This window comes from Coloeus monedula (genome assembly GCF_965178545.1).
Source record: "Coloeus monedula genome assembly, chromosome: 18".
In the NCBI taxonomy this organism is placed as follows: domain Eukaryota; kingdom Metazoa; phylum Chordata; class Aves; order Passeriformes; family Corvidae; genus Coloeus; species Coloeus monedula.
The window spans coordinates 9,830,645-9,845,145 of NC_138798.1; the positions used below are offsets into that span (position 1 = coordinate 9,830,645).

Genomic DNA, 14,501 nt, shown 5'->3' on the forward strand with positions numbered 1-14,501 from the left:
AAATTATGCATTTGGGCAGAGGGTAAAAACTGGAAAGTGGAAATAAACAGATGTACAATGCAAAGCTTACGTAAAAAGTTTCATATCCTCTGAACTCATCCTCTCTATCAGCTATATCACAGTACACTGTATGTGTTTCTACACTAGAAAAACACTGGATGTATTTCTAGCAAGGAACAAAACTTCAGACATTAGTGTAAGTAACAACACTCAAGAAGCCATTTTCAATTATTTTACATAACACAGTTTTGAATCCTATTAATTAAAGTTGGTTACATGAAATTAAACTGACAACATTTTAAAACAACAACTTGTGATTCACAGTAAAGCTATTATCCCACAGTAGCTTTGAATTTGTCTTGTAACATCTGAGTGTAATGAGATGTTCTCTCTTATTCTTTGATGATATTGGGTATAAAGTAAGGCTGGATTGCTTCAGCAAGCTTTTCTGCATACATTTCATATCTACCAGTCATCTGTAAAAGAAAAATCAAAGCTTCAGTTCTTTCAGTGAGCTACAAAAGTACTTCAGTAGAAAATACTTATTATCCACTGGTTGGTTTTTTCTATGACCATGTATGATTTAATTGTCCCAAACATCAAAACCGTAATTCACGCAAAATTCAAGATCTCCAGTGCCTTAGCACAAACTGTTTTTTATAAAGAACTCATATTATGTTGCCTAGGACTGTATTTCTATCCAAAAAAGAAGTCTATTTCCACCCTAAAAAGTCAAACTTCTAAATTAACATCTTCCTGTCTTGGAGCTCTCCTTCAGTGACAATCATGTCTGCTGACTTACGGCTATTCTGGTTATTCTGGATTGCTGAAAGTTGGATGTGAAAGGTGGACTTGCTTTCTTATGCATCAACAATTTTTTAAGTTACGTCAATGAAGGCAAAGGAATGTCTCCATAATTAGGGCTTCATGTCACGTCCTTGACAACCAAGGAACCCTGCTGCCAGCAGTAAGTTTGCATATATGCCACTGACAGTGTTTGAGTTCCTCTTACTTCACCCTTTAATAATACAAAATATCAATGGTTTGGGCAACAGAGACGTGCTGGAAGTGCTGCAATACAGCACCTGATGTAGTGCCGTCATCTTCTTCTGAAGTGCACAGCCCACAGCATTGGCTCTGGAGGGGCAAATTACATCTTTATTTTATTTGTTTAACCCCTTTGCTACTCTAAGTTTAGCAAAGACATTCTACTGAATGTGCCTTTCAGGCACCATTGAGTGCAAACTGCAGATACCAGAGCAGGTTAAATAGGTTCCTACTTGCTGTTAAGGGTTCTTTTTCTGCAGTGGGTAACCGGAGACCACTCTTCCTCATTCCCCTCAGCAAGAACTACCTTTGTCTTGGCCACAACTGAGAGGAAAAGGAAACGGCTCTCCCCTGTCACATAAACAAAACCACAGCTGTGCCTTATGTGTTAAAACACAACAATAGCACTCCACACCATCAACATAAAATTAAGGTGCTGACAGCACAAGACTTGAAGACAACAAAAAATATACAATTCTACACAAAACAGCCAAAGGGCAGTGTTTTGCTTTTACTGTTTATTTTTCCTAATCAATACAATTGCTTTTGTTCAGATACCCCTACTAAGCTGTTATAAGCATTGCTCCATGTGCTTCCTGACACACTAAGCCTCTACTCTGCAGTAAGGGCCTCAGACTTTGATGGTAAAGGAAAACTAAATGCCTGCCTGACTTAATTCCATTACGGCAACAACCACATGCCTAACACAGGCATCTGTAAAATAACAAATGCAATTCTGTTCCAGAAGATGACCTGAAATCACTTCTTGGTTTTTGCCCCTATATATGGATTAGCAATATTAGCAAAGAAATTAAGCTCTAGATAAGAAAATGCTATTTTTTAATTAGAAAGCTTATTTCAAGTCCACAGAGACTTTTCATTTTTATGTTAAACTGAAATAAAACATGTTGAATATTGCACCATATTGTAATACTCAACAGGCAAATAAACCAGCTCTATAAAATAAATGTCTGCTTGCAGTAGCATGATGTTCAAAAATTAACACTCCTTGCAAATGATTACTTATTTTAAATACTAGGTGATCACTGAAGAACCTGCATATATTGTATAGCTGCTAGCCAGGAGTTCTGGTCTACTTTATTAGGATTCAAATGATGCTGATCTTAAGAGTGAATGGGAAAAAGTTCTAGTCTCTAGCAATACTGAGGACTAGAACAAAAGATCTGTCTCCACAGAAGCAAGAAGATGTTTTCTTCATCAACAAAACCTATTTCCAAAGTTGCCGCTTCTTTTGTTTTTTTGTTCCAACAGGATCTTTGTGTGGCCTGTTGTAAACTTGATCAGATTTAAAAAGGAACTACAGTGTCATTTGTTTAAAAAAAAAAAAAAATCCGGTCACTCCACTAAATCAGCATATAATATGGCACCCCCACATAGCTTGTACTGGCACAGCTGAAGGGTTAGCAAGCTGCTGTGCTGAGGCAGCCATTTCTTCAACCAGCACTGCTGCTGGACAAATTAAATCCAATTATGCCCTCTGGAAAGATGAACCAAATTAGCTTTACCTCAGAATACAAAAAAAAAAAAATAGTAATAAATAAGATTTGTTAAAGCCATGTGGAGTGGCTTGCAGCCATCTTAATCTGATTTAGATAAATTCAAAAGTGTGTTAAGATGCTTCAGAAATGAATATACACAGTACACAGTTCTTTCTCTGAAGTTTCAACACATCCACAAATTCAGGAAGTTAACATTGCAGAAAGTTTACCTTCAGAAAGTTCTCTGAAGCTTGTGGGTTTGAGTTTTCACTAAATGTCACCAAAACTGACAATTAAGGCCTTTATGAATACATAATAGTACCATATTAGATGAGATCCGATGCCTGGCTCAGCTCAGCAACAAATACCTATGTTCACTGCATAAGGAAAGCATAAACTCTTCCCCAGCAATCTTCAGAGCTCCTGGCAGTCCACATTAAGGTCCTGAGGCTAAGGTTTTCATTTGAAAGCTACTGGCCTAGTTTCCCTGCATTTGTCTACTCCTTTTCCAAATCTCTTTATGCTTTTGGCCTCCATCCTGTTAAATTAGTTCAACAATTCAAGCTCTGAACCGTTAAAAAGAAAAAAGAAAGGCTGCCTTTTAACTATTGTAATATCACAGAATCATTATCAAAGCTTGTTTGTTCTAATACCATATTTTCTTTATAATCAGGCTTACCTTAAAATTCCACTTGTCACCAACTTGCCTGCAGAGGTTTAGATCCATCTCTACCACCAGCAGCCCATCTTGAGTGCGAGAGAGTCCTGGGGTCCTGCTGCCATCTGGCGCAGCTACGTAACTCGAGCCATAGAAATGGCCCAACTCATGGTGTGCTTAAAGAGATTTTTAAAAAGCATGTATTGCCATCTGCAAATAGGTATCTAATTTAACATGCAGTGTCCCACAAAACCTGACTTCATTTAGGCAAGATAATCATCATGAAGAGGTCACAGCATGACCCTAAAATAACTGCAGTTTTGGCCAGTAATTACTTTCATGCACAGTACACCATCAAATTATCTGGAAAATCTCACTACATTGCCTTTCAAATAATGCATTGTTATGCTTTCTCATTATTAAGTCTCTGGACTTAAGGCTTTGCTTTCATTGCTTTTTACTTAGCATTTGAATGAATTCTAATTGTCAAATCATACATTTTCAAAACAGCTGACAGAGATGCATCCATTCAATTTTCAATGAAAGGTCAGAGGTGAAAACACTGGGATTTGAGGCACAGAAAAGATGTTATGTCTTATTGCACAACTCTTGAGTTGTGCCAAAAATCAATCATATCTGTTGTACTACTAAGCAATGGATACCACTGACCTTTTTCATGCAGCTGCTAAGAACTGGCTAAAAAAAGGCTCAGGCCCACTCTGGATGGAGCCACAGGCAGCCATGGTTCTCACAGCACAAATTATCATGTTTCAACATAGAAGTACATACAAGAAAATCTCATACTCCTCACTGATCGTTCTCTTTAACTCCCAGCAAATCTGGGAACTGGTACTGAATGTGATTTCTGAACATACCTTTTCCACCATCTCCAGAAGTAAAGGCGTTTTTGTAGTATTCCTGTGAAATAAGAGGAATCCATAGGTGGCAGTATAATTCCATTTAATTCAAGAAATCCTTGCTAGTCTATCATATTTTGGAAGTTTATATAAATCTACAAAGATTTTTTTTCTGGCACACAATCAGCACTGTCTAAAGGGAGTCGTAAGAGAGGCCTAGTTTCTCTGATGGATAGGATAGAACACAAGGTCTTTCTGTATCACTGACTGTTGTTCATACACTTTGGGGAACATGCCTCATACCCATTTCACAAGTTTGAAGAGGCAAAAGAGGTGATATTTAACCAAACATATCTTTTTAGATCACAAAAAAAGGCAAACATATTCACATATCATCAAGAACAAGTCTGGATTTTTGCAGGGAATCTAATTTAAAAAACACACACATAGGGTATTTGGACTAACCTGAAGATAAGAATGACCGATTGCATGTACTTACAATTTTCATTATAGAATTTTACAGTCCAGAAAGAGGTAGTATCTGTACAACAGCCACCAGTTGTGTACCACTGACTCGAGGGTATATGAAATTTTCAGTCATTTTGGCTAAAAGAATACTGATTTCACCAGAGAAACTGGGAGAGTTAGCAAAAGGGTGGGTGCCTACTACAAAGATTCAATTCAATAACAGGGAGCAGCTGCAACCAAAAAGTGGGCTGCCAGCAACGAAGGCAGCTCTCAATCTCTTCATCACTGTCCATCTTCAAATCACATCATAAACCCTAGTACAGTAGTTACACAGCAGAGGAATCCATGAATTCCAGTGCTATCAGCCCCTTGCCTTGAATGAACTCATGCTCCAACACCTGAATTATGGAATGAGATGAAACAATGAAGATACAAACCGTTCCTACTCTGTTGATGGGACACGTGAAGCAGTGATTGGCTATGGCAGCATTTCTGGCTTCAATTGGCCACAGTGCCTCGCTGCAACACACAAAGAGGCAGCAGGTATTCATTACTTGTACACTTCAGTGCTAAATCAAGATTCTCACTGTCTCACACTGCACATTTTCTGTCACAGAAGCCAAAGTTAGCTTTCAGGAAATCAAGTCAGTAGGGTGCAGTTAATGTTAATCTGCAGAAGATTAATCTCAAGGGACAATTTACACTGGTCCAGTCTGGTTCAAGAGGCCTGATAATCATAAACAACAGTTTAAAAAAAATGTTTCTGAGAAAAGGGTATCTCAGCTTGGTTCTGTAAACTGCAGTTTGATCCCACACTCCTAGGTGGACAATGCAAGCTGCTAAAATAAGCCTGAACACGACTACTACCTATTATATAGCAAAAATATTACATAAAAAATCTAAATAAACTCTCAGTTTTCATTAACCAGCTGGATGCTGGTTAATGCTATCTTAAAGACAGGAGACCTGCTGATGTACAATAAACTTCTGAAAGAGAATCGGTTACTGGGAGCAGACCAGGAGCCCAAAATTCCAGGTGGATGAGAATGCAGGCTCCTTTGTGAAGACAAAACAAGGAGACTACACTTTCAAGACCTCAGCAAGGTGCCCTTTAGGCCCCAGCGAGGGGCTCAGAGGTTCAGTTAACCCAGAAATGGAGCAATGGCACAGACCAGTTTGTATTTTACCTGAGTGTCCCAATAGTGGCTGAAGGGTTAAAGATGATCTCTGCTCCATTAATGCTATACATGAGCCAGTTCAGAGGGTGGTGGCGCCCATAGCAGATATTCACAGCAATTGTCCCAAACTGTGTCTGAAACACTGGGTGTCCTGTATTTCCTTCCATATAGTAAGTAGACTACAAACAAACAAAACAAAACAAATAAAAAACCACAAAAACCCGCCAAAAAATAGCCTCAAAAAACCAACCAAACAAAAAAACCCACAAAGGCAGACTTCTCAAAAAAGTGCAAAAAAGTACCTCTAACTAAAAAAGCTTTTTAATCTGTAGATAGAAGGCTGAGGATAACAGGATGAATAAGATTTACAAAAGCACTAGGCAGCAGAAAAGATGAATACAGAAATGCCAAAGCAGCAGGAGTGCACATTCACTGAAATTACACTCTTATACCTGCTTTCAAGCAAAGTAACTTTTTTATGCAGCAGGCAGTGCACTTCCAAAATGTGCTGCTTTCTGAAAGTACTATCACCAGGTTCAGACAGAGACAGTGATAAAGACCCACAGACAAGAACAAGACAGAATATGCCATGCAACATTCCTTATACAATGTTGTGGATACCAAAGGAGTACAGAAGTTGCAGCGGCCAGGCTGATCCCTGACAGTATCCTTTGGTGCCAACCTGAGACAGAAGAGCAAGGGACACAATCCATCATCCTGACCCCATGAGACATGGCTCTTATCAGACAAGGAAGGTGTGTTATAAAGCAAACCCCTCCTTATTGAAATTATCTGTTCCTTGTAACCACCACCGCCATTGGTCCTGAAGGAAATAGAAACACCTGAGGCCTAAAGCAAGAAGTTACAGCTGCGGAACAAACCTGGGCCTCGTGTAACTGTGGGCCAATGGCACGACAGATACAGGAGGGTCACCTTCCGAAACCAAGGTCTAGAGGTTCAGTAAAAGTAACATCTCATGTTTCTTATTTATTATCAGGTCTCATGAAATTGCACAGTCCTTTGGGCACTGATTTGATCTCCTTTCATGTCTGTAGACAGCACGCCACATGGTGAGTGCTCACACAATCATTTTTCAAAACAATTCTGCTGAATGAATATACTTCCATTTTTTCTCCTATTCTCAGTTTCTTTTCTTACAACAGGAGAAGAAAAACAAGAATGCTGTTGCTTCAGGGAATTCATCAGTTCCTATTTCTTTATTTCTCACCAGAGGTTACAGTCATCTCCACAGCAATACACTGTGATGTCTCAAGAAGAATTGATTTTTATCTATATGGCCTCCCACACATGGCTGAATAGGCCACAGACCAATCTCTTCACCCTTTCCATTTAGTTCTTACTGATTCAACTGGCACGATTTTAACAAAGCTCCTTTTCCATCTGCCCTACAAAGACAACCCACAAGAAATAATTTCAAATTCAGTATTTCTTTGAGGTTTAACTTTGTTGATGAAGAAAACATTAAAGTAACACAGATGAATATAATCCTTTCCTGTAGCCTGGTTTCTGAAGTTGCTTTATCAGAATTGTTCAGCTCAGAAGAGTGAACTTAATGCTTTGCTAACAAAGCCAGCTGAAGACAGTGTTGTCTTGGGTAAACACTACTTGATTCTGTAACAAAGTAGATACAAGAAGAAATGCCAGATCATTACAGTATATCTGGAAGCTATAAACAGATTGTTTTGTAGTAATTATGGCATTTAGGATTCTAAGAACTAACTTATTTTAGCAAAACTCTTAATGAAACTCTATTTATACTTCACATGAAAAAGTAAAAATACTTTCTTTTTTTAGGTGTCTCTCATTACAGTTTCATAGCTGGAAACAATGAGTTTCTTGGAATCTGTTGATTCTCCACTAAACACTGTCTGGAAAACTGAAAGACATCATATTTTAGCACAAGCAACAGGAATTTATTTTTTGTTGGATTACATAAGGAACAAATAAAAAAATGTGGAAAATAACCAATGGATTTGTTAGTTACTACTTTGCTAACTAAAGGACAGACCTGATAAAATAATATTAAATATCAAAAATAATTGTAAAAAAATACAAGTTAACACTGGTGACTGACAGACTGTGCCTGAAATTCATTGTCTAGAACTCTATTAACAGCCTCCTCTGGAGAAACTCAAACCAGCCTGATCAGGTCTGCAAAAGCAACTGCAGGTACATAGCAGCCTCCAGTGCTTAGAAGAAATGCTTCTGTTAATTACTCACTTTAGCTGACAAGGCGAGATTTAGTTAGGTAAGACAATGTATTTTTAATCCTGATCTTTCTGCTTGTGATAATTCTATGGATGGATAAATACATTTCAGATCTACCAGTTTTCCTCTGATGTTGCCTTTACTGCCAGTTCAGTTTCTGAAGCTGATTCTGGAGGATGGCCCAAAACCTGCTGGGGGCTTCAGTCGCAATAATGTGATTAGTAGACAGAAGATGCCATAAAACAGCTATTCAGTCAGAGGCATAATGAATTAAGGGATTCTGCTTGAATAAACACAAGCAAAAGAACTGTCATTTCCACGACAACCTCACAGAGAAATAGAGAAAGACTGTAAGTAATGTTCATGCTTGAACCATGAAACAATTGCCCTGAAAATTGAAGTTAAGTTCAACATGCACACATGACAAAACAACCCAAGCCAATCATGCACAACAAATACAACACATCTGTAACTTAAAAGAATTCTTTTAAAGGATACTTGATACTTTTGAAGTTTGCACTAGGCCAAGGAAGAGTACCTAACAAGATTCAATGTTATTCTTCCTTTAACACTCATCACTCTCACAAAAATTATTCCTTCTTGATAAATTTACTTACCATCATTTCATCTGAGAAAAACTGATTTGACAGTAAGTGAACCACATTTTCTAGAAACACACTGCATTTTCTGCCACTGTGACTCAGACACAACCCACGCTGGCACAAACCAGAGCTGCCAGGTAAGACTAACTTAATTATCACAATACTGCATCTTACCTCATTGAAATCTCCAACCCTTGGAATGTGATTTTTCCTACTTTTGCCAAGGAGAGCTCCAGAATTAGAAATGACCACTGCAGTATTCCACAGAATTCCACCATGCAGTTCATCTCGCTCCAGGATTGGAGATACCACAACCATATTGTATTTCTTTGCAAGCTGTACAAATGAACACAATTCCTCTATTATACACCAACCTGCAGTACCCCAGAATGACAGACACCACAGCCAGCTGAAAACAGTTAACTGAAACAGCATTACATGTTAACTACAAATGCTAAATAACACAGGTACGAGTGAGAAATATAGCAAAATTCTGCCTGCCAGTTTACCGGTACATTGCCTTTTCCTTCACATCACTTCCCTTTCTTTTATTTCTCCAAACTTCCAGTGTCATTAATTCCATAGTGAGAAGCTGTTAACATGTACTTGCCCTAGATCAGACTAAAGATACTATGCTGGATACAAAATTTTTAATAGCTCAGTCATAGCTGGGCAAATTTTACACCAAAACAAGTCCAATTTTCTTATTTAAAAAAAAGTTGTCAGAAAATAAAACTCTTGTCACTAAGCTTCTAATCAACAGTCTCTGGAGAAACAAGAGCCTGACAATAACAAATCTCCTTGGGTCCAAAAAAAGTTCCCTACATTTGTGTCATTCCAGAGGAAAATGCAAACAGTTGTGTGACAGTGTTCCCTGTTCAGAAAAGGCTATTATTCTCCTCACACCTTTGTACAAGGATTGTTTAATGCTCAACTGTTCTAGGCAAGAAACACCTTTTAAAAAGAAAATAAAATTATCTGTACAAAGAAAAATTCCTCCCTTGTAAGATTTAGGAATAGTTAAATGAGCAGTTTCATAGGATTTTCATGGCAAAAGGTAATCTTTAAATGCAGAGTAGTTTAAACAATAAATATCGAGCAGAATTGTTCTTGTCCATTTCTATTTCAATTCACTATCATAATATTTGTCAAGCGAGTTGAAAATTTATTTTTTGTTTCTTCAGTTTTCTCAGTGATACCAGAATGGTACACAAAGAAGAAATCTGTCATTATCAGTGGCAGTTATGGGCTGGGGCTGGATGTGGGTTGGTTTTTTTGTTGCTTGCTTGCTTGGCTTTTTACCTCTTGACAGAACTTTGTTGTTGGCCCATCCTCTGCTGACTCAGCAAATTCAGTCCAAGGAAGTTTCTCTCTTGTACAAAAAGCAAAGGGCATGGCTGGAAAACACCAAAGCAAGGCAAAATGTACAAGAATGTTCATGCCACTCAAGAAATACAAGCTATTTGCATGAATACTGATAAAAAATTAAAAAAATTTAAATAATTAAGAATGATTCAACTGTTTTTCTTGTTTAAAGGCAAAAGCTATTTAAAAATATTTTTAGCAAGGGCAAGGAGTTTTGAGCTCATATAGAGCAAACCAGAAGAGAATGGATGCACTTAGTGAAATCTCAGCAGGGGTAAAAAGACAAAATACACCCCAGTCACTAGTGTTCACTATGAATAACCTGTTTTCATAAACATTTAATGGGTCTTCATTTTGGGTTTTGCTTCCATTAAGCCTCAAACACCCCATGTTAATTAAAAATAGATTTTAAAATTATGACACCTGTCTAGAAAAAAACCCTGAAGTTTTAAGAGAAAAAAAAAAGAGGAAAGGATCATAAAGGATGCCATGAAGGAGCTCCAAATATCATATGGCAGTCTTCAACATAACAGACCCCCACTCTTCCATACAGTTCTGCTACCTCAGACTCTGTGGTTTGTCCTTTAGGAAGTAAATCACTACGGTCAATTGTTGTTATCTTGGAAGATTTCTACTGTTCACTTACAAGACATACTTGCAGTACAGGACACCTGTTAAAATAGAAGGCACTTGACATCTGACAGCCTACAAGGAATCACAGAAAAATACTCACTCCAAGCCTCCTGGAAACACACAATGTTGACCCCACACATTGAAGCCACTCCCACCATCTCCTCGATGCGTCTGTGCAGAGCAGCCACCTGATTGTGAGAAATGTCACACTATAAAAACAGCTGCATGTTCATCTTTGTATTAACTGCCTGGTTTTATAACCTTTGTTCATATTGAATTTATCTTGTTCTATACTCAGTGCCATTGCTTTCAAGGGGAGTAACTCAAGCTATCATTCCTGAACACTGATAATAGAGTCAGATATAGATTTTTAAAAGCATTTAGATGCTGAAAATAGAGAAAGCATTCCAATGGGATTCTAATTTCATGGTTGCAACATTTATATAGATGGCAACTCATTGTTGCCTGACTAGCAAAAAGCCAAAAATCTTAACAGAAACAACAAAAACTGTCATTTTGCTGCTCATTGTAAACAACCTACAGGACGATGTTAAGCCCTCTGTCCTAAGAGCTAAGTAATTATTACCAAGAAAAATCATCAAAGCATTTATTAATTAGTTTTCTAGAGTATTCTACTTAAAGATAAGCATAGGTGTAGCACTTTACATTTCTACCTTCAGGTGTCAAAAATAAATGAATAAAGACAAGACTGCATTGACCTATGAACTCAACAACTGTATGCTGATTTACAGAAATAGTTAACTAGTTATTTATAAGGTAAAATCATTAATACAGCTGGTACTTTATTCAACAGCTGCTATAAAGAATCCACAAACTTGATCCGTTTATTGAATTAATGACTTGCATCCATGATAGGTAATCTTTCCAAAACAAACTACTTCAGAAATATTCTGTCCTGTCACTGCACAGAACTACTACTCCAGGAGATTTTATAAATGCAGTGTTTTCTTTCACTTTTTTAAAGCTACTCTTAGGAGGCTATTTCTGTACATATATGTCACATCATGCTTTTGGGTCCAAAAGATGGATGCAGAATCATTAAGGTTGGAAAAAACCTCTAAGATCATCAACCAAGTCCACCCATTAACCCAGCACTGCCAAGTCACCACTAAACCATGTTATCTTGTAATAAGATTTCACTCACTGCTGTACAAAGAATAATGAACACAGCTTTATTAATCTGTTTCCTCTAATGGATTTTCCTATAACAGAACATTTCTCAATTAAAACTAGAACTGCACCTGTGGTTTCCACTGGTTGCCATCCCTTTTGATTTTGTGTAAATGCTTTTATGTTTCATCTTAGAGGCAAAGGATTTTCGTGTACAAAATGAGCTACTAAATATTTAGCTTTGGAAAAACTGCGAGCAGATTGGGCATGCTAGGTAAACACAAGAGATGTTTCTGAGAAACGATAAAACCAAATGTGTCATTCAAATTTCTTACAGGATGCTCTATTGCAGTTCTGATGGGTCCTGTACTGCCAATCATTAGACATTTCAGGATACAGTTCCTAAAATCAACAACTGAACTGTGTTATGTCTCAATCCAGCAGAAGAGGAGTTACGAACAGCCCCAGTCCCAGTTTGTATACCTGGACTGCCACTGCTGTGTCTGTGGGAAGAGGGAGTTTATTCTGTATCAGTCCCACTCGAACAATTCGTGGCCTTCTCAATTGCTCCAGAGCGGCTTCAAATCCATAGCCCTGTAGTTCAAAATCTCTTTCCTGAGCTGCTGACAGTGCAGCAGTTGGCAAATCAAGTTTTCTGGATTAAACAGAAAACAAAGACATTTCGATATGAGATGTTCTCCTTTTCTGCTCTGAATGAAGTGGGCCAAGGGGATTACAACTCTGTCTAACCCTGCAGAGACACCCAAGCTCTCATGCCCCAACATTCATCCATCAGCCAAGGGACAGGCAGTGACCAGCTCATGTGCCAATCTCACTGCTGACCTCCACGTCAGCAATCTCCCTCTGTCCTCCTCCGTCATTTCCAGACACTAACACCTTGCTGCAGAAATCAAGGCGCACATACGCACAAACTTCCACCTGCCATACCTGGATTATAAACACTTTCCCTCCAATGTATTTCCCTCAAGTTTTAACCCTACTTTTTCAGCTCCATCACCCCGATGCCTCGACTATTCCCGTCAGGTCTTCCATCCCTGTCCATCACCTTCTCACACTGCCCTGCTCCCCACACCTGAATCACCTCCAAAATGCCCCTGTCACCTCACTGCAGCACCAAAAGCCCTACTCTTCCTTCCTCCCCTCAGCCCAGCACTGTGTCTTGCACACCCGCCCTCACATTGACTCCTTCCCCTCACTCCCAGGCTGGGCATCCCCGCGGAGCCCGGGGAGAGGAGGGACGGAAACCCGCAAAGCGGGGGGCGAGCCCGTCCTGGTGGCGCACCTGGCCTCGCCCCCATAGAGGATCCGCTTCACCTCGGCGAGTTCCCCGGGCGGGATGTGCCGCTCCAGGCACGACTCCAGCGACTCCAGGGCTCCCGCCATGGCGGAGGATGGGCGCGCGCAGCCCCTCAGGCGCTCGGTGGCCCCGTGGACTTTGTCCCGGGCGGCCCCGTCGGCCACGCCCCGCTCCCCTCACGGGTTTTGGCGGGACGGTGCTGTCGGGTGCCCGCGGTGCCCTCAGGGCAGAGCTGCGCTGTTCCCGGACTCTCGCCGCTCCTGGAGCGAGTGCGGCCACAAAGGGGAAGGGAGCGCCCAGGATTCGTAAATGCTCGTGGTCGAAAGGAACCACAAAAGTCGGAGAGTCCGCAAAAAGTCACTTGGCGTGGAAATCGATTATGTTGGTCCCTGACCTTCTATATGAGCACAGAATAGAAAGAAAGAGAGAAAAGGAGGGAAGAGAGAGAAAAGAGGGGGAAGGGAAAAAAAAAAAAAAAGAGAAGGAGAAGAGAGAAAGAAAAAGAAGGAAGGAAAGGAATGGGAAAAGGAAGGGTAAAAGACAGATCACCCAGATCACCAGCCCTGGTTTCAGCATCGGTCCAGCCAATGGAATGTCCAGGGTCCTGGTCTTCAGATAGAACTCATCTAAAAGCAGAACATCTTTAGGAGCTTTTTCTAATGATACCTTTCCAACAAAAAGGCTTGGAAATAGGTCATAAAATGGCAGTGGTTCTCATGGATATGTGTGTGTCCATTTAAGTTGCAGTAAAACTCAGAACAGGAGCCAGTAATAAATAACTTTGACTTTAACATGGATTTTGAGGCCCATTATAATTGGAAATCCATCCCAAAACCAGAGTTAATGTCACACAAAGGATTGAACCTATTAAGACCTTGATCTGGGACAAAATAAAAGTGATCAAATAAAAGATGCACTTCTTCTACATTTCCTTCTGCAGGTACCAGGCAGACACCCTGTTTAAACCAGTTATTTCCACTGAACCACTGGCTGTGCCTTCTGCTTCAAATCACACAGAAGTTCGCAACATAGCAACTGAGTTTCTCATTGGAGTGGAACACGAAGTCCAGGGATGGCTACACATCTCTAAATGTATCCCATTGAGCTTAAGCACTGCTTTATGTATCTGCTTGAGGATGTAACAACTTTCAGCACTTAGCATTTGCAGTTGTTAGGTATTTTGAGTTAAATATTAAGCCTTTTAGACTAAAGAAAAAAAGAATGTCAGGGAGAGAGTGTCTAATATTTAACTTTGGGCAGAAGATGCCCAGGGGTAGTCTGGTTTCATCAAGGCATTTGGAGATACGTGATTCTTTCTCTCTAATTCACCCTTTTTAACTGAAAAAGTTTCAGTGAAATTACTTTTCTTTCCCAAACATATTTCTGAAGGGCAAGTATAAGCAGTGACTGATATATACATCAGATTTTTCATCTGATGAACCTAATTTGCTTTAATGGCCAATTTTAAAGGTACCTATCAGTAACATTTTGCTCTGTTCATGCCTGGCAGATCTTT

At 39.5% G+C, this 14,501-nt stretch overlaps 1 protein-coding gene across 1 annotated transcript; it reads right to left on the minus strand.

Annotated features, from left to right (window-relative positions):
• Positions 1–392: 392 nt before the first annotated feature.
• On the minus strand, positions 393–13,071 carry UPB1 (beta-ureidopropionase 1; the record flags this gene model as incomplete). Its single annotated transcript, XM_082293213.1, has 10 exons — positions 393–476; positions 3,226–3,380; positions 4,080–4,122; positions 4,967–5,048; positions 5,717–5,886; positions 8,713–8,874; positions 9,841–9,935; positions 10,637–10,724; positions 12,151–12,322; positions 12,971–13,071. The coding sequence occupies 10 exons, from the start codon at positions 13,069–13,071 to the stop codon at positions 393–395; spliced, it is 1,152 nt and encodes a 383-aa protein (XP_082149339.1).
• Positions 13,072–14,501: the final 1,430 nt, after the last annotated feature.